A 21,133-nucleotide genomic window follows, 5' to 3' on the forward strand; every position below is an offset into this window, starting at 1 on the left:
AGCTTGCAGTGAGCTGAGATCAGGCCACTGCACTCCAGCCCGGGTGACAGAGCGAGACTCCGCCTCAAAAAAAAAAAAAAGAAAAAAAAAGAAAACTTATACTTGGAAACATTTTATATGTCCTTGTTCAAATTCTGTGTCCAGCAATGGAGAAACACTTGAGTGAATCACAGGCCATCCTGTGTAAATAGGATATGGTGCAGTTAATACAAATAATGCTTATAAAAGTGGTCGTAATAAAGAAAAGCTGCCTATTACATCATATTAAGCAACATTCATAATTATTTCAGTTACAAGTTACTTAGAACCAAATGTTTGTAATGCGATAGGCACTTTATATACTCCTTTACAAAATACTTCTTAACAATGAGCTCAAGAACTGGTTAAATAACACTGCAAATACTTGGGTGTTTTTCCTTCCAGTTTTTTTGTTTTGTTTTGTTTTTAGCCTGTGTGTTAGTGAGTTTGACTTCTTTTTGCTGAATGTTCTCAGAGGATCCAGTAATTAATATCTTTGCTTGTCAGTTTTTGATAGTCATTTTAGATAGTCAGTTGGCATCGCATTATATGGCTGTGCCAAAAATTATTCAACCACTTGCCTACTTGTGGACTGGCTTACTTATGTACTAATTTTCAGTTCTATTATTTAGCAAATATTATTGGGCCTGCAGCTTTGTGTACTGCTGTGGCTCTGTGGAAGGATACATTTATGTGCTGATGATGAGCACTGGGCGTACTGTGTGTGATTTGTCTCGTACTGTTCCTTGCAAGTCTATCCCATTTGTTGATGCAAGGCATGCTCCATGAAGTGGCGTCCACAAAGCCTCAGTTTGGGCTGTAAAGGTTTTTGTAAATTCGGCAGTTGGGAAAAGAGCCAGGTAGACTTTCGAAGGTGTTACATTTGCTGCAGGAAAGAGTTAAATGGCCTAGTCCTGGAAAGGCTTTATTCTAGGCTGGGGCTGTGCAAATTATGCAGGCCTTCTGTGCTTCCTGGCTTGAGGGAAGCCTTCCTTGTCCTTGAGGTAACTTGTGGGTCTCAGTCACTAGAACAGCCCACAGCATCCCCGTCTCAGTCTTGCATCTGCAACAAAACAGAACCACTGGATGTTTAGGGGAAATGGGAGGGAATGGACCACTGGTTTCCCTTTGCCTTGCAGCAGCTAAAGCTGGTTTCCTGGGGTTGGGTGAGGATCCCTTTGTTCCCCTTCCCCATCCATTTTCTTGGTGGGCAGAGGGGCAAGCAAGTGGGAACTTGTAACTTTGGCATTCTAGGAGCTGTGAGGCAAGCCTAGCCTCTCATATTTGCTCTTTCCTCCCCCAGCTCTGCCATCGCAGGACTCTGCCCTTCCCCAAGAGAGGAACCAGGAGGAGGACCTATCAGCCCTTGAAATTCTAAAAGTCATGTCCCTTGTGAGTTTTAAAATCCCACAAATATTTGCTTTCCTTATCTTGAAACTTTCCACCTGGGTTCCATCCAGGAATTTGGTTCTCAGACTTTCCCATTTTAGGGAATAAAAGGACCAGGCAGGAGTCCCCTCTCCCATTGTTCTCTCCTCTCTGACAAATGCCCACAGATTTATTCTCTATAGCATTCTGCATCTCCTGATGGTTTTCGTCTGCTAGGAGGAGAAACTCATTTCCCTGTATGAAAGAGAGCATCCTTTGTAAGAACTGAAGTTTGAAGAGATGGAAATGAACGCTTAGGAGCAATCGCATATAGAAAAGCAGGGGAGGTGGTGGTGGTTGGTTTCAGTTTCAGCGTGTGGTACAGTGTCCTGCTTTGGGAGTGATTAATGATTGGATATGTAATTGAGGTTTGGCTGGGAATCCATGAAGATTCGATGCCAGAGTTAAAGTCTAGTTTGACGTTGAACAGAACATTTGAATCTGGGACATCCTCCATTTGTTTCTTTAGCTTAAGAGCAAGAAAAGTAGAGAGCTGAGAATGGTGAGTGATACAGAAAGTGAGATGATCGGCTAGGTGGGTGAGTGGTCAGGGCTTGGAAAAACCTTAGAGATCTGATCCAACCTCGGGATCCAAAATAAGAGGATGTTTGGGGCATTCATTTCACTTGATAGAAAATTGTACACTGAATAAAAGTGATCTCCATGGTTTTCCCATGAAGAAAATGCTTGTGTTATGTTCCAACATAATGATGAACTTTCATCTCCAAGAAATTCTTGACTTATATGAAAATCCTGTATCTAAGATAGATAACATGTTTCCATAATTAAAAAATAAATAAAATATTTGGGGAAAATCCATCAGAAATATTTTTTATTGTTATTATTCCAAAAGATAGAAATGATAGGTCTCACCTTGAGAATTTATTGTATGCCAAGTACAGAGTGGGCAGTGTGCTTTGTTACACTGTTTCTTACAATAAGGAAAACTCCGTTTAGCTTGATTTTAATTTTCATCCCAGACCTGTACACAGAGCTTTGATTTGCAGTTAAAAGGAGTGTTTGAGAACATTTGAACATTCTGTTTTACTCATACCCATTTCTTCTGTCACTTTTCACATTCAGTCCCACCCTTCTTGTTCAACAAAACAACCCCCCTCCTGCAAAGACCTGCCCCACCTCCTTTCATCCCACTGTGAACCATTGGAATACATATATATCATACATGCCTGCCATTCCAGGAGTCAGAATTGTTCAGGGATGTGGCTATAGTCTTCTCCCAAGAAGAATGGCAGTGTCTGGCACCTGCTCAGAGGGATTTGTACAGAGACGTGATGTTGGAGACCTACAGCAACCTGGTCTCACTGGGTAAGGTGATCTCGTCTGTTAGTTTGGAGGTTATCCTTGGGCATGTTCCTTCCTGGACAGTTTTTGGGTGCTTTTGAGTCTTATGACTGGTCATTTTTGAGGGGTTAAAGGGCAGCGCTGTCAGCTGAAGCTGCATCTTCCCCTGCCCTCAGGCAGTTGTCCCATCTTCCTCTGGCACTTCCTGCAACTGCCTCTCCTGCTTGATGACCAGGTCTTGGATCTGAATTCTGGGGCCCCCACACCATAACCAGGTGGCATGTTTCTTCTTATCTCCAGGTCTTGCCATTTCCAAGCCTGATGTGATCTCCTTCCTAGAGCAAGGCAAAGAGCCCTGGATGGTGGAGAGGGTGGTGTCTGGAGGCCTGTGCCCAGGTGAGTGAGGTATCAATGGGAAGGGAGTAGCCACTGCAGGTATCAGGTCAGCTGCAAGTAGCCCTTTGTCTTAGAAAATCTTCCCTGCAGGTTGCTACATTCAAAGCTTATGTCTTAAGTGTTGTCAACCTCTCCTCCCAACCTCCATTCTCTGAAAGGCCCCAGTGTGTGTTGTCCCACTCTATGTGTCCATGTGTTCTCATCATTTAGCTCCCACTTATAAGTGAGAACATGCAGTTTTTGGTTTTCTGCTCCTGTGTTAGTTTGCTTAGGATAATGGCTTCCAGCTCCATCCATGTCCCTGCATAGGACATGCTCTTGTCCTTTGACCATTTTCCTAAAGGAATGTGTATCGGTTTGTTTGAATTTTGGAGAGTCAGTTAACAAGTACTTATAAGCTTTTATTAGGCACCATGGAATATGTCACAGTATACATTGATGAGGCAGGCAGACATTATCCTTGCTTTCAAGGAACTTACACTGCAGTGGGAAAATAGACATGAAATCATACAGACACATGGACATGAGCTAATATGTGAAAGAAAAAGAACAGGTTGAGTCAGGGTGCATGGTAGGGCCAATGGCCTCTTCAAGGATAAGGCGTTTCAGTTGAGACATGGAAGGTGTGATGTAGCTGGGGAATACCAATTGCAGCCAGTGTGAAGGACCTGAGCAGGGAGCCCTTGGTACCTCTGAGATAATGGATGGCCTCTGTGGCTGAGGTCAGTGAACAAAGGGAGGAACACAAAGAAATACCCTGGGGGCCGGGCATGGTGGCTCATGCTTATAATCCCAGCACTTTGGGAGGCTGAGGCGGGCAAATGACTTGACTAGCCTGGCCAACGTGGTGAAACCTCATCCCTACTAAAATCACAAAAATTAGCCTGGTGTGGTGGCACATGCCTGTAATCCCAGCTACTTGGGAGGTTGAAGCATTGCTTGAAAATGGGAAGTAGAGATTGCAGTGAGCCGAGATCGAATCACTGCACTCCAGCTGGGGCAACAGAGAGAGACTCTGTCTCCAAAAGAAAAAAAAAGATAAGCTAGGAAACGCAACCACATTAAGAAGTTTGGGCTGTGCACTGTGGGCAGAGGGAAAGCAGTGTAGAAATAGAGCCAAGCCATGATTTTATGGTCCACCTTGAGAGGATATTAACTATTGTGCTTCTCACATATTATTCACCTGCTAGTTTCAGAAGTCATTGATAGTTTTCCCTTGCATGATATGATTAATAGTTACAAAATAGTGATTTTTTTAAACCTTTATTCTTCTTTATTTATTAGATCACATACTCCTGTAAAGAAGAGCTTTCTCCCTTTCACCATTTGTTTCTTCATTATATCATATGGATTTTTTTGTTTCTTTCTTTTTTTTTTTTTTTTTTGAGACGGAGTCATCCGCTCTGTTACCCAGGCTGGAGGTGCAGGGCCAGACTCACTCACTGCAAGCCCGCCTCCGGGTCACGCCATTCTCCTGCCTAGCCTCCGAGTAGCTGGTACTACAGCGCCCCACCTCGGCCCGGGCTAGTTTTGGTATTTTTAGTTTAGGGACGGTTTCACCGTTTAGCCAGGAGGTGCTCGATCTCTGACCGATTGATCCGCCCGTCTCGGCCTTCCCAAAGTGCTGGGATTACATGCTGAGCCACCGCACCCGCCTATCATCTATGATAATAGTATGGCATATTTTTCTCACTCCAGGTCGGAATAAAATAATCTAGTTTATCTGGTAACAGAATTACCCATTATGCATCTATTCTATCACAAAGCATCATGTTTTTCCAATTTGGCAGTGAACACCTTTCAGACTGCTCTTGGGGGGGGGATCTTGGACAGTAATCCCCCCCCACCTTTTTTTTATAAGCACGTGGTTAACATTTTAGGTTCAACAATCAGAAAAGCTTAGTCAACATCAGTACAGAACAAGTCCACACGATTGACAGCCAGTACATAAAATGCAAGAATCTACCAAACCGTCACACCAACCAAAAAGATCAGCTCTGACAATGTTGACATTATTAGCTGTTGATAGTAGGCAGTAAACTCTCTCGCCTGAGGCAAAGTACACATCAAATGTTTTTACAACTAAGACTAGATACAAGAATTGAGTTCTAAAAGGAGAAGCATAAAAGTCAGGGTCGAAACATAAGGATGTGATTAGAAAAGATTGAGCGGGTGCGGTGCTCATGGCCTGTAACCCAGCACTTGGGCCGAGGTGGCAGATCACCAGTCAGAGATGAGCCATCACTGACTTAACCACGTGAAATCCGTCTTCTTACTAGACTTTCAAAAAACATAGCCAGCGGCTCGTGGCGCCTGTAGTCCCCAGCTACTCGAGGAGCCTGAGGCAGAAATGGACGTGAACCCGGAGACGGAGCTTGCCAGTGAGCCGAGATTGCGCCAGCCCAGTTCTGGGAGACAGCGAGACTCCATCTCGAAAAAAAAAAAAAGGAATTTGAGTGGGCACAAAAGTTTAGTGCAGGCGTGTAGTACTTTTACATATAAGAGTGATAGAAAAGAGATTGAGAGGCAGAAAGGTTAGTACATCATGTTAATACTGGACATATTAAAATCCCCTGCAGCAGCGCAGTGACTGTAACGCCTGTAGTCCCAGCTACTCAGAGCTGAGAGAGGGAGGAAGACTAGCTTAGGAGTTGGAAGGGTCTGTTAGTTATACTGTGATTGTGCCTCTGCATCGCGGCCTGGGACACACAGAATGAGGACCCATCTCTCAAAAAAAAAAAAAAAGAAATATCTTGTAAGCAAACTTATATCAGAATGTTTGTAGTATATAGTTTTTTAGAAAAGTCAGTCAGTGTCATCATTAACTAAAGCCGGTTGTGCTTTTGTCCAAAACTGATTGTTAAATTTTGAGTTGAGTCAAAGACATCTCAGAAAGATCCGTACTGTTGAGACAATGAATGGACATGCTGACAGAATTTAAGAGGGGTACAATTTTTCACTTTTGGGGAGAGCCGAAAAGCTTGGTAACTTTTCAGTAATGTTTCGGGTCACTACACGTAATAGATCTGCAAAACACATATCTTGAAACCCAAGGACAAAATGTTATGAATACTGGTTCTGTTAATAAATTGACCAATTTTTGTGTTTTTTTGTTTTTTTTTGTTTGAGCGAGTTCTCGCTGTCGCCCGCGCGAGTGCAGTGCCAGATCTCAGCTCACGCCAAAGCTCCGCCTCCGGGATTACCCATTCCCTGCCTCAGCCCCTGAGTAGCTGGGACTGTACCGGCCGCCGCCACCTGCAACCCGGCATTTGTATTTTTAGTAGAACGGGGTTTCACCAGTTAGCCAGATGGTCCTCGATTCTCCCTGACCTCGTGGATCCGCCCGTCTCGGCCTTTCCCTGCTGGGATTACAGGCTTGAGCCACCGCGCCCGGCAATGTTTGTATAAAAATACTTAACATAGAATTCTCTTCTGCTCTTTCACCCTCAATAAATGCTATCTATAAAGTGCATTCACAAAGAGCCGTATTAAGATAAAGCTGCTGCACAAAAGATCCCCACTCATATGTACTGAAATGAGTAGGATCACACTGGAGTTTAATTGTGCACATTTTGTATACCAGTATAGCAGCATCCTTAGCCAGAAGTCTCAACAGAATTATCATGAACGTGTTTAAGGGTTATGTACATATATCAATTTAAAGTATTAAAAGTTACATTTGAACTGAATGGCAACATTTAAAAATGATATCCTTGTTAGCACATCAACTTGAGTCTTTCTATGATGTATGATTCAGCAAATTAGGACAGAATCATAGTCTCATCAAAAAGTCCTTTGAGGCTGGGCATGGTGGCTCACACCTGTAATCCCAGCAGTTTGGGAGACCAAGGCAGGCGGATTGCTTGAGCCCAGGAGTTTGAGACCATCCTGGGCAATATGGCAAAACCTCGTCTTTACAAAAAAATACAAAAATTAGCTGAGGTGGTGCCCACCTGTAGTCTCAGCTACTTGGGGGCCTGAGGCAGGAGGATCGCTTGAGCCCCAGGAGGTTGAGGCTGCAGTGAGCCGAGATCATGCCACTGCACTCCAGCTTGGGTGACAAAGTGAGAACCTGTCAAAAAAAAAAAAAGAAAAATGTACCTTGTTCATTTACAAAAGTGTAAATCAAAAATTACCTGCTGAATTAGACAGCAGATAGCCCCTTTTCTATAACTGTATACTGTTGTTATTAATATAATGTGGTTCAAATGGTTACTCTGGAAACAAGCAGAGAAAAATTCAGAAGTGGTAAATGTTCCCCCTTTGAGCAAACAATATCTAGGTATGATAAACAGGCAGGTTCATAATAAATCACTGAAAGGACAGTTGAATTCTAGCTGTCTTCATGTACCACAAAGTTAGGGAAGATATGAGGATGTGTTTGTATCACTGGAGTGACCACAAATCAACATTTTACTGCTGTCCCAAACTATTAGTAGTTTGTCCCTAATTATTAGCATTTGAGTTTGGTGTATTTATTTAAATGTCCAAATTATGCTAAACATCAAGCACCTGTTAGAAGTGGAAAATAAAATATTTTAATGCTAAGACTATACGTCAGATTTTTAGGTGTTGTTTCATTGGTTGCGTGAAACAGTGACTTCTGCCCAAATAACTTTAAAATACTGTGCCAGATTTTGTAAAGAAATGTGAAAACATAGAAAACATCATTATTGTTGCTATTTTGCAACCTTACAAGTTAAATAGAAGCAAGAAGTTGGAAATTTATGACTGGTAGTGCTATCTCTGGATAGTTATATAATAGTATTTAATCAGGAGTGGCTTTATTTACAGGAGTAGAAATGTGTTCGTGGAATAAATAACACTGTACCCTGCTGTAAATCAACAGAGCTCAACTGTGCAAGGTGGATGTGGTAGAGAAAATGGCATTTTGGAGAAAAGAGCGCTTTAAAAAGACACTTCCTTGGAAGCAGCCAAGATTTTTTTTTACATTGCCAAAAAGACCAAGTAATACGTGTTCACTTTAATTCCTACAACCGAAAGCCCAGTTAGGCAGTTAGCTTGTCTCAAATGTGTTTTGTTCTGTACACCAGGTTGGCTTTAATATTCCATGGTCCACTGCAGTTTCTTGGTTTTCCTTTTTCTGTAAGATGGCTGGCACATGTCCCAACCATTGAGTAGATCCATGCCCTCATAGGTAGATAGGTGGCTGTGTTTGGAAACTGTCTCACTCGCTGAGTTGTTAGACCACAGTAGAGACCCGTAACCTTCCTCTTGAACAGCCAAACACAACGTCTGAAAAAAATACCTTTGTGTACTCTTTACATAGTCTTGTTCTTACAATGTCATGTGTATACACTGTAGCTGTGGCCCAAGTCTTTGAGGTGACAGCAGCCAGCATTATTCCCACAAAACCCGATGTTTCTTTCACAGTCTTTATCGTCTTCCATTGTAGAAGCAATCTTATATTCCAGTAATTTTAGCTTAATATTTTCACAAATAACAAAATGAATAATAGTATCTGGTCTGCCACCATATGAAACCTGTATGTGCCTATATAGTCCTCCAAGGCTGTCTGTTCCATATACGCCATGAATACATTCAAAAGCATCCATTCATTTTCTCTCATGGCTCCTTGTGTCAAGCTCTATCTGAATCTCTTTAAGTCAACTGGGGTTGGTTGCTATAAGTACAGTAAAACCTGCCACTGTAGCTGAAATCATGGACCAGATAGAATCACAGTCCCTTATACCATTCAACTTTTTCATGCAGTTTGAATAATTAGCAAAGTATGTTGCTCTAGAAGGACCCACCCTCAATCAACTGGCCTAATCCTCTAAACAAGGAACAAAGCCTTTCTTTTTCCAAAGTCACCTTTAAGAAACAGGTCCAGGTAAATGAATGACATTTAAAAAATTTAAGGAATGTCATTCAGTTGACAATGGGCTTCAGCCGTGGTGTTCAGCTATACTTCAGATATAAAAAACACCATGGTGTTCAGCTAAACTTCAGATATAAGAAGCTTCACAAAAGAATACAGCAGCCATGTCATTCTAACTTGTAGCAGACATGAGACTAGCTGCCACTGTACCAGCATGTTCCTCTGGCTCATTCTCCTGCATGTCTTCCAGGCGCTGAGGCAGGTTGCAGATCCAACCACACACTTCCTCCATCACTTTTATTTTTATTTTTTTAAACTGCGGTAAAATACAAGATTTACCATGCTCACCATTTTCAAGTATACAGTTCAGTAGTATTAAGTACATTCACACTGTTGTACAACCATCATCACTGTCAATCTCCAGAACTCTTTTCATCTTGAAATCCCCATCATCTTTTAAAAATTCACTCTTTTGGTGGCATAATTTACAGTCAGTAAAATGCATTTTTAAAATGTAGTATTAATGAGTGTTGACAAATTTATACACCCATATAACCATCACCTCAATCAAGATAGCAAACATTTCCATCAACCCAAAAAGTTCCCTTGTGCTCCTTCCTGCAAAGTCCCTCAAACCAATGATTTGCTTTGGTTTCTGTCACTCTATATTTGTCTTTTCTAGAGTCTCACAGAAACATTTATTGTCTTAAAAAATATGGTTCAACAGTGATTCTGACCCACACCTTTATTTTTTTTAAAAAACGAGTCTCCCTCTGTCACCCGGGTTGGAGTGCATTGGCATGATCATCGCTCACTGCAACCTCGAGCTCCTGGGTTTAAGCAGTCTTCTTTTCTCAGCGGGGACTCCAGGCATGTGCCACTGCAGCTGGCTAATTTTTAAAAATTATTTTGTAGACAGGGGGTCTTGCTATGTTGCCCAAGCTGGTCTCAAACTCCTGGCCTCAAGTGATTCTCCCTTCTTGGCTTCCCAAAGCACTGGGATTACAGGCATAAGCCACCATGCCCAGCCCCCCACTAACATTTTAGAATCACTTTTATAACCTCTCATTACCTCCCTCATCTCATTTATGTTATTTTCCTTTCACTGTACTACTTGTCCGTTTTCTAATTGCTTAGCTACATTCAAGAGTTAATAGGCATTGAGTCTAAACCTTCCAATTCTTACTGTAGTTCCTTTATTTGGAAAAACAAACAAACAAACATACTTGCTTTTCTCATTCTTTTTCAGTATTGAAGTACAGATATGATACCAAGGAATTATCTCCAAAACAGCATGTTTATGAAGTCGAATCACCCCAATGGGAGATAATGGAAAGCCTTACAAGTTATGGTCTTGAGTGTTCAAGTTTCCAAGATGATTGGGAATGCAGAAGCCAGTTTGACAGACAACAGGGAAATCCAGACAGACATTTCCATCAAATGATCATCAGACATGAAGAAATGCCCACTTTTGACCAGCATTCATCCCTTACTTTTTATCAGAAAATTCATACTAGAGAAAAAGCTTTTGGGTATAATAAATGTAGAAAAGACTTCTGGCAAAAGGAACTCCTTATTAATCATCAAGGAATTCATCCTAATGAGAAACCCTATAAATGTAAGGAATGTGGGAAGGCCTTTAAATATGGCTCACGACTAATTCAACATGAGAATATTCATTCTGGTAAGAAACCCTATGAATGTAAGGAATGTGGAAAGGCCTTCAATTCTGGTTCAAATTTTATACAACATCAGAGAGTTCATACTGGTGAGAAACCATACGAATGTAAAGACTGTGAGAAGGCCTTTAGTCGAAGCTCACAGCTGATTGAACATCAGCGAACCCACACAGGTGAGAAACCCTATCAGTGTAAGGAATGTGGCAAGGCCTTCAATCGGATCTCACATCTTAAAGTACATTATAGAATTCATACTGGTGAAAAACCCTATGCATGCAAGGAATGTGGGAAAACCTTTAGTCATCGTTCTCAGTTGATTCAACATCAGACTATTCATACTGGCAAGAAACTGTATGAATGTAAGGAATGTGGGAAGGCTTTTAATCAAGGCTCAACTCTTATACGACATCAGAGAATTCATACCGGTGAGAAACCCTATGAATGTAAAATATGTGGAAAGGCCTTTAGAGTGAGCTCACAACTCAAGCAACATCAGAGAATTCACACTGGAGAGAAACCCTACCAATGTAAGGTATGTGGTAGGGCCTTCCAACGGGTCTCACATCTTACTGTACATTACAGAATTCATACAGGTGAAAAGCCATATGAATGTAAGGAATGTAGGAAGGCTTTTAGTCATTGCTCACAATTGATTCATCATCAGGTTATTCACACTGAGAAAAAGCCCTATGAATATAAGGAATGTGAGAGGACCTTGAGTCATGATTCGACTACCGTTCAACCTCAGAGAATGCATAATAGAGAAACACATGTGAATATAATAAATGTAGAAAAGCCTTCCATCAGCACTTACCCCTTACTAATCATCAGAGAATTTATGTTGGCAAGCAACCATATGAGTGGAAGTAATGGGGAAAGCCCATTAGCTTAGGCTAATCATGACTTAACTCCTCCCTCTTCGAGAAAGACTTGAAGAATGTAATGCCAGTGACAATACCTTCATTCAGAGGTCATCCTTGATCATAAGTCTGAAAATTCATATCAAAGAAAATTTTATGGATGTAAATTGTTCAGACCATGATTGTCAAAGAAGCAGGGAAAGGTTGGAAGAAATTTTATTTCTAACACATTCCAGAATCACATTTTCTAACCACAGTGTAGTGATTTTATCAAGAGCAAAAAGTTTTAGTTTTCTTACAAGTTAAAAAAACAGCCAAATTATCATTTGCTTAACAAAGAAATCATGCAATTACCATAAATGGTAATGAAAATAATGAATTGAGAGTTTAACATGCCAAGAGATGTGAAATGTGGCCAAAGAGATGTGAGGGGAAGGGGAAATCCAAAGCTACACTGGAGGAATTTTTACAGCCTTTGAATGCATGCATAGACGTGAAAATCTGAAAGATAAACTCATATGCACTAAACGTACTATTCAAGACTACCAAATACCCAGGCAGTGAAAGAAGTAACAGAAAATGATAAAGCGACCATCTTACAGTAATCTTGGATTTTGTTTCTTTCTGATCCAGAAATAATTAAATTTAGGAGAATATATCTTAATTTCCACGTTGGTACATTGTTTTATGTGACTGGCACAGACAACCATTGATTGCCATCCCAGCAGCCATACCCAATTCCCCTTGTTATTGGCAGCATCTGTGTCTTGCCTTAGACTCTGAGGATATCAGATGGTAATTTTCCAGTCTCCTGTGCAGCACAGGATGGCCAGTATCTCCCAGTGTTGCTCAGTGGGATCTGCCAGGGCTTCTGGGAAAGGTTTTCCTCATTCGGAAGAGACAGGTTTCTCATGAAGACTTCCTCCTCTCTCGCTTCCTGCTTTAAACATTTTTCTGTGAGAACATGACGCCTGGAGCTGCTACAGCTATCTTGGAACCAAGAAGAGAAGAAAGTGGACCTCAGAGAAGCTGACCCAGAGCCTAAGAAGACTCAGCTACTAGGCCAGTTCTGGAACTGCCTTTTTGATGCCTTGTTATGTAAGAGAAATAAACCTTGATTGCTCACTTTTAGTTGGGTATTTCGTAAATTCGTAGCCAAAAGCATCCTAAGTGATATCATATCAAATTTAATTTTATTATGGTTGGTAAATGTGGCCTGAAGTTACCTACTTTTTTGAATTTTACTTTTTTTTTTTTTTTGGATATGGAGTCTCACTCTGTCACCAGGCTGCAGTATAGTGGCACAACCTCTCCCTCCTGGGTTCAAGTGATTCTCCTGCCCCAATCTCCCCAGTAGCTGGGACTACAGTTGCGTGCTACCACACTCAGCTAATTTTTGTATTTTTAGTAGAGATGAGGTTTCACCATGTTGGCCAGGATGGTCTGGATCTCCTGACCTTGTGATCCACCCACCTCGGCCTCCCAGCACTCCCTGTAAGTGCTGGGATTACAGGCATGAGCCAGTGTGCCGCCCAATTTGACTTTATTTATTTATTTATTTATTTATTTATTTATTTATTTATTTATTTTTGTGGTTAAGTACAAAATTGATTTCTATATATGTTCCATGAACATTGAAAAAATATGTATTCTGCATTTTCGGATACAAGTTTCTAAATAAGTCCTTTAAGCCACTAGATTGCAATGGTAAAATCTCCATGTTTTATATAATTTGGTATGCTGGATCAGAATTTCCTAAAACATTTTGCCAACACCTTGAGTTTCCAGACATTTATGCTTTTAATTTATATTGTTTGACTTACAGGGACAGACTACTAACCCTCGATTATGTAAAATAAATACCTTTATTTTTACATAATATCCCATTTTGCCTAGTGCAAGGTCTAAAAACCAAATCCAGCCTGCTGCCTGCTTTATAAAGTCTGAGTGTGACACATTGCATTTATGGTCTACAACTGCTTTGGCTTCACTACAGCAGAGCTGAGTAGTTGCAACAGAGACTGTGTGGCCACAGCACCTATATTTATTTTATTTATTTTGAGATGGCATCTCAACCTGGAGTGCAGTGGCACAGCCATGGCTCACTGAAGCCTCAACCTCCCATTCAAGCAGTCCTCCTACCTCAGCTTCCTGAACAGCTGGGACTACAGGCATGTGCCACCACACCAGACTTATTTTTTAAAAAATTGTTTTGTAGATACAGGGTTTTCTTATGTTGCCCAGGATGGTCTCAATTTCCTGGGCTCAAGTAATTCTCCCACTTTGGCCTCACAAAGTCCTGGGATTACAGGTGTGAACCACTGCACCTTGCCTTCTCTGGTTTTTTAATTAAGTTTGGGCCAGGCACTATGGCTCCCACCTGTAATTCCAACACTGGGAGGCTGAGGCAGGAGGATCACTTGATACCATGAGTTCTAGACAAGCCTGGGCAACAAAAGGAGACCCCATCTCTAAAAGAAACAGAAATATTAGCCAGGTGTGGTGGCATGTGCCTGTAGTCCCAACTACTTGGGAGGCTGAGGTGAGAGGATCATCAATTGAGCCCAGGAATTCAAGGTTGCAGTGAGCTGTGATCATGCCATGCACTCCCGCCTGGTCTACAGAGCAACACATTGTCTCAGTTTACTCTTATTGGCAGCAGATGACTTGCCATTGGCAAACTCGTGCTATGAGCCAGACCCACAGATTTCTGAAGATCAATCTCCGCAGATACTATTATAAACCTTCTACCCATATGGTAGTTATGGCTCTCCTTGCTTTGGATGCCAAGAGCTATCACCTGGCTGCTGCCATTATTCTGAGATCCTATCATTCCCATTGCAACTAGAGAGCCCAGTTCCCTAGCGGCACCTCTTGCAGCCAGCTCTCGCCTAGGGACAGCCACTGTCGGCCATCTCCATGACGCTTGTTCTCCCTTCTTGTATATCCACCTCTTTTGATCCCGTCATCATTTGTCATGGCAGTTCTGCTATCTCCATTTATTTAATGAGAACCAATGCTTTTTCCAAGCTTCAAAAACGGTTCCAGCATCCATTAGAAGCATCTTTTTCCCTTGCCAGTGTGTTAATCCTGTCATACAGTGACCTCATAGCAGAAAACTCTCCCCTATTCAACTTTGTACTCTACCCCTTGATGCAGCAGTCTCAGGATCTCCTCCCAGGTATACTCTTCTGGTTCTTGCTCGTACATGTTAGCCAGGTCCTACAGCTCCTTTGGTGTCTGAATCCAGTTCTTACCACAGTAGTCCCAGAACTTCCCCAGTTTGGGGTTGCTGAAATTTGACCCATTATTGATTTGGGGGAAAGATATGTGGAAGGAAAGCATTGTTTTAAAGGGAGCATAGAAGGTATAGGGAAATCTGGGGATTTGAGCAAGGTGCTCGAATGCACGTGCTAAGAAGTCTACATCCTGACTCAGAGTTGCCACTTCTTCCCCATTAAGTTTTTCCTCCTAAGATTGAAAGTAAAACAAAGGTGCCTACATTTATCACTTTCATTCAACACTGTCCTGGAGGTCACACAGCACTTGCAATAAGAGGAGAAAAAAAAGGACAGCATGAAGACCAAAAATGAATAAACTTTTTATTTACAGATGACACCATTGCTTATGAAAAAAATCAATAAATCTATATGACAACTCCAAGAATAAGTGAAATGTTCCAGACAACATGCAAGATGAATGTACAAAACTCAATGTATTTTCATGTACAAGTAGCAAACAACTGGAAAAGTAAAAGACAAACCAATTTACATATTGTGAAAATGTCTATGAATAAGCTTAAGAAAATACATTCAAGATCTCTATATAGAAAATTACAGGGTATTTCTTTTTTTTCTTTTTTTGAGGCAGAGTCTCACTCTGTCGCCAGGCTGGAGTGCAGTGGTGCGATCTTGGTTCACTGCAAACTCCACCTCCCAGGTTCAAGTGATTTTCCTGCCTCAGCCTCCCGAGTAGCTGGGACTACAGGCACGCACTACCCAGCTAATTTTTTGTATTTTTAAAATAGAGACAGGGTTTCACCATGTTGGCCAGGATGGTCTCGATCTCTTGACCTCATGATCCGCCTGCCTTGGCCTCCCAAAGTGCTGGGATTACAGGCATGAGCTACCACACCCGGCCTACTACAGAGTATTTCTGAGAAAAATTAAAGGAAACTGAAATAGAAGTTATGCTAAGGTTACAGACTGGAAGTCACTGCTGTTAAGTGTCAGTTCTCTTCAAATATATCTACAGAGTTGATGCAATCTCAGTTTTAATACTGACAGGCTTTTTGGTAGGAACTGACAAGGTGACTCTGAACATTTATTAGAAAATGCAAATAAGCTAGAGTAGTGAGGCCAATTTTTATTTTATTTGTATTTTTTAACCCAGAAAAGCATCACCAGAATTTTTTTTTTAAGAGACAGGGTCTCATTCTGTCAACCTGGCTGAACCACAATGGTGTGATCACAACTCACTGCAGCCTTGAACTCCTGGGCTCAAGCGATCCTCCCACCTCAGCCTCCAAGTAGCTAGGACTACAGATGGGTGCGCCACCATGCCCAGCTAATTTCTAAATTTTTTTCTAGTGACAAGGTCTTGCTATGTTTCCCAGGCTGGTCTTGATCTTCTGGGCTTAAGTGATCCTCCCGCCTGGGGCTCCTAAAGTGCTGGGATTATAGGCATGAGCCACCATGCCCAGCCTAGAGTTTGTTAAAATAACAACAAAACTGGAAGACTTAGACTACCAAATTTCAAGACTTCCTCTAAAGCTATAATTAAGACAATGTGGAACTGCTGAGAAGACAGAGATTGATGAAACAGATTATTTCAGAAGTGTACCCATGATAACTGACTTTTGCAAAAGGTGCCAATAACAACGTAAGGAGGAAAATGAAAGACATCTCCCAAAACTGGTGTCACTGTGGGTCAATAATACGGGGGAAAATAAACTTCAACCTTTACCTCCTCCATTATCCATAATAAAAACATGAAATAGATCTAACTGTAAAGGGTAAAAATGCAAAATAGCTATAGAAAACATGTAAGAAATTCTACACAAGCTCAGCATAGAATAAATAATACTTCTTAGAAGATAAAAAGCATAAGTAGGTCAGGCACGGTGGCTCACGCCTGTAGTCCCAGCACTTTGGGAGGTTGAGGCAGATGGACTGCTTGAGCTCAGGAAGTCGAGACAAGCCTGGACAACATGGCGAAACCCAGTCTCTACAAAAAATATAAAAATTAGTTAGGTGTGGTAGCATATGCCTATAGTCCCAGCTACTTGGGAGGCTGAGGTGGGAGGATCGCTTGAGCCCGGGAGGCAGAGACTGCAGTGAGTCATGATTGTGCAACTGCACTGTAGCCTGGGTGACAGAGTGAGACCCTGTCTGAAAAATAAATAAAAGCATAACCATTAAAAAAATGTGATTAATTGGATGTGATCAAACTTAAGGCTTTTGTTTTGTCACCATTATGTAAATGAAAAGGTAGGTTACAGAATAGAAAATATTTCCAAAATCTGGTGAACTCTCATAACTGGACATGAAGAAAAACCTCTAAAAAATAATCAGCAAGACTTCAACACACAGTTCACAAAAAATATCAGTAGTCAAGGGAAGGCATTTTTAAGTTAAAAGTGCAATGAAGTATCATGCCATACAAACTAAGATAGCATATTTTAAAAGACTCACAGTACAAAGTACTGGAGATGATATGGAATAATCAGAATTAACATTTTGAGTTTTGGTTTTGCTAACATTTTCCATTACACATCCTACAGTGTCGAGTAAGGTTAGAGCTGCATCTAAAGGACTTCCCGCACTGACTGCACTGAAAGGGTTTTTCACCAGTATGAATTCTATTATGTTGACAAAGTAGGGAGGAAGTATTAAAGGCCTTCCCACAGGCATGGCATTTATAGGGTTTCTCTCCACTGTGTGTTCTCTTATGAGTAACAAGGGAAGAGTGTGCACTGAAGGCTTTTCCACATTCCTTGCATTTATACGGTTTCTCTCCACTGTGTGTTCTCTTATGAGTAACAAAGGAAGAACGGGTGCTGAAGGCCTTTCCACATTGCTTGCATTCATAGGGTTTCTCACCAGTATGAATTCTCCTGTGCAGAGTGAGCTGCATGACACGACAAAAGGTCTTTTTGCAGTCCTTACATTGATACGGTTTTTCTCCAGTGTGAATTCTCCAGTGTTCAATCAGCGAAGACAGGCGTATAAAAGATTTCTTACACTTACTACACTCATAGGGTTTTTCTCCAGAATGAATTTTCTGATGTCTAATGAGCTGGGCACTTTGAGTGAAGGCTCTGCCACACTCCTTACATTCATATGGCTTTTCTCCACTGTGAATTCGCTGGTGATCCGTAAGGGCTGAGGAACGGCTGAAAGCCTTTCCACATTCACTGCACTCATGGAACTTTTCTCTCGTATGTGTACTCTGATGCTGTGTGAGATGAGCCATCTGGCTGAAGGTTTTCCTACATTCCTTACATTTGTAAGGTTTCTCACCCGTGTGAATTCTCTCATGCTGGGTAAGGTGTGCCCTCTGGTTGAAGGTTTTACTACATTCATTACATTTATAGGGTCTCTCTCCCGTGTGGATTCTTTGATGCTGAATGAGAGCTGACCGACGAGTGAAGTGTTTCCCACAATCTAAACACTGATTGCATTTCTTTCGCGTGTGATTTCTCTTATGGAGAGTAAGCTGCGTATTGTGGCAGTATACATTTCCACATTCCTTACATACGTTTCTTGTATATTTTATCACTGTGTCAAACTGAGATAATACTTCATTAATAGCCCTCTTTGCAGATAACTCCTTAATCTCTGCACCTGGTGCATCTGAACGGGGAAAAAAATCAATGAACAGAAGCAAGTTAAACTAATGTAACACACCCATCTTTTATCTTTTCAAACCCACTTTAGGCACCTACTCAAGAAATTAAGCTACCAGTTTTTAAGGTTATATTGATAAGAATGCTTATTGAAATAAGCTTTACATTGGAAACAAACTAGGTGTCCCTCATCATTAACCATGGTATATCTCTATCTGTAGTACTACTCAGCTACTAAAAAGACTGAACTTCAGCTGTTTTCTGACCTGCAGGATAATGTATTCAGTGAAAAGAACAAGATGCAGACTTATGTGCTAAGTTATACCACAAGTTTCAAAACACAAAAAGGTAAATGATAGTTTCTGTATGTATATGTACACATTCACCGGAGGAATTAATGTGTCCAGACAGAAGGCACCTCCAGTTACTTTACTGCAGAAAACAATTTGACATAATATAGAAACAATAGAATCAATCATATAATCAGGGACAGACAGGGCATGAATTCTCATAGATACAGACATTTTGAGATTGAAGAGCTCGCTAAGCAAACAAGAAAAATAAGAGGGTCAAGTGCAGGCTGCAAGGAAACAGATTTAGAGCTTAAGAAAACATGTACGGTGGGGAACTGCAGAAGCCAAAATGGCATTACAGGAAGGCTGATCAACATGATCAAAAATTAAAGAAAGGCAATAGGATTTGCGACAAAGACGAACATAATACCCTTCTAACCTGTAGTTATTTTTACTGTTTAGGAGCTAAAGGGCAGAGATGCTGGCTGTGCTTGATGTAAAAGTTAAGAACAGAACCGTGGTCAATTACAGAGAATGACTGAACATGTGGGAATCCCACTATTTTTTCCAGATTAAACTGTGTATGTAGACAGTGGAGAGGGCTAACCTCATGAAGGGTGCAAGAGGAGCTGGTTTTACAGGGGACCTCCACCACAAGGCCTAATGGTTTTTTAAAATGAACTCAAATAAAAGATTATTACCAAATGTGACGATTCAAGATCATTGTTCTACATCCTTTGCACCACAGAAATATCCATTTTAGCAAGAACCATAAATTAGTCAGATACCAACTACCTTTCAATGTTGTCTTACTCTAACGTCTTGGTCTTACTTTGGTTACCTTTTCTTCATGAATAGTGAGGCCCTGGAATTCTAACACAGGATGTTTCCTGTTTCTCCTGCTACCAATCAATTAGTCCTCTGCTATCCATAGGCAATTCATTTCTTCCATTCCTAAGGGTCCATCACCACAAAACATATAAAAAACACATTCATCTCCAATTCTGAATTACTATTGAGATCCAGTTACATATTTCTAATGTACAGTTCAAGACATATCTTAATTCTAACAATTCCCTAAATAAATATATCAGAAATGTACTTCATTTCCTCACTTTCTGTAACTTTAAATATCACCAAGTTTTGAAGCTAAAACTATACTAACTCCCACACATCAAAATAACCCATTTTAATTAGTTTCTACCAGTTAATTAGTTTCTACTTTGCACAAGGTTTGTGGAAGCAAGTCTTAATACCCTCACTCAAATGTAAACTCACTGCAAGTTTCTATACTTTAAAACAAACTCAGAAAAGAACACAGCAGGCTTTGAGACTGTTCTCCTAAGAAAGGTGTGCTTACAAGGTTGGCCCCTGATTGACCTCTAAGGAACTTGGGTTTCAGGAGGGTTTCTACCATTCCCGGAACTGGTACAAGTGACTTACCGTGCCTAAACTATTTGTGCAGATGATGTGATTTATGCAGAACACCTACTTTCATTCTGAGAGTCTGGATTTTTAGCGTATACTAGGCAGAGGGTACCTTTATGGCTTCCCTCAGTAAAATTCCTTGGCACTGAGTCTAATGTTGTCTAGCTGCTATTGTCTCACACATACCACACAAGTTGCTGCTAGACGAATTAAGTACCTCCTTTGTGACTCCACTGGGAGAGGAATCTCGGAAGCACATTCCTGATTTCCTCCAGACCTTGCCTTATGAGCTTAGCTTTGCTGATTTTGTTTTATATCTCTTGCTAAAATAAAACTTAGCCATTGTGCAGTCAAGAATTTAACCTTTTCCAAAGAGAGGTCTAGTCTTTGCCCTTGGCTCCTGGGAGGTAATCTCTGACATCTTGAAATATCCTGCATGATAAAAGTGTCTCTATTTACCTATGGGCATTGGACCACACCAGAGAGTCAAATTATGTGATTTATGTGGGGCTCCAAGTCACATGATATTAGGGCGACCTCCAGAAGGGCTAGAGCCTGAGCTGAGACATGAGCAGTCAGCCATGTCTACATGATGGTGCCCTAATGAGGAGTCTGGATACCAAGGGTCAGGTAAGCTTCCTTGGTTGGCCATACACTGTGCATATTGCCACACATCATTGTCAGGAGGAGTTAACACTGTCCATGACTTCACTGTGGGGGCATAAATGGAAGTCCTCCTAGACTCTGCCCATGTCTTTTTCCTTGGCTGATTTTAATGTGTATCCTTTCATGGTAATAAACTGTAACCATGAGTATAACAGCTTTCAGTGAGTTCAGTAAGTTCTGTGAGTCCTAGTGAATTATCAAACCTAATTATCTTGGGGACCTTTGGATTTGCAATTCGTGTCAGAATTCAGGGTGGTCTTGGGGATCCCCATACTTTGCAGCTGGCATCTGCAAACACCAATGATGGTGTTCTTCTGGACTATTCACTAACTTTGCAGGCATGAATACAACGATATGATGACTCCTGTGACTAC

The 21,133-nt window shown here is 41.1% G+C and overlaps 2 protein-coding genes across 7 annotated transcripts in view; one reads left to right on the forward strand and one right to left on the reverse strand.

Moving 5' to 3' along the window:
* The window catches only part of ZNF582 (zinc finger protein 582), a 13,652-nt gene extending 999 nt beyond the window's left edge, over positions 1-12,653 (forward strand). The window contains exons 2-5 of one of the 4 annotated variants that reach the window (XM_017865369.1): positions 1,322-1,410; positions 2,646-2,772; positions 3,049-3,144; positions 10,236-12,653. In XM_017865369.1, coding sequence (XP_017720858.1) covers positions 1,322-1,410; positions 2,646-2,772; positions 3,049-3,144; positions 10,236-11,557 — 1,634 coding nt within the window. In that variant the 3' untranslated portion in view covers positions 11,558-12,653. The remainder of the gene's footprint in view (positions 1-1,321; positions 1,411-2,645; positions 2,773-3,048; positions 3,145-10,235) is intronic. The other 3 variants (XM_017865370.1, XM_017865371.1, XM_017865372.1) reach the window with 3 other exon arrangements.
* A 4,481-nt stretch (positions 12,654-17,134) lies between these two features.
* LOC108524330 (zinc finger protein OZF-like) overlaps positions 17,135-21,133 on the reverse strand; it is a 56,743-nt gene continuing 52,744 nt past the window's right edge. For all 3 annotated transcript variants that reach the window (XM_017865377.1, XM_017865376.1, XM_017865375.1), the window contains one exon: positions 17,135-18,379. In XM_017865377.1, the coding sequence (XP_017720866.1) occupies positions 17,280-18,379 (1,100 nt within the window). In that variant the 3' untranslated portion in view covers positions 17,135-17,279. The remainder of the gene's footprint in view (positions 18,380-21,133) is intronic.

The sequence above is a fragment of the Rhinopithecus bieti genome, unplaced genomic scaffold, assembly GCF_001698545.2.
Source record: "Rhinopithecus bieti isolate Rb0 unplaced genomic scaffold, ASM169854v2 scaffold_81780, whole genome shotgun sequence".
Lineage (NCBI taxonomy): Eukaryota > Metazoa > Chordata > Mammalia > Primates > Cercopithecidae > Rhinopithecus > Rhinopithecus bieti.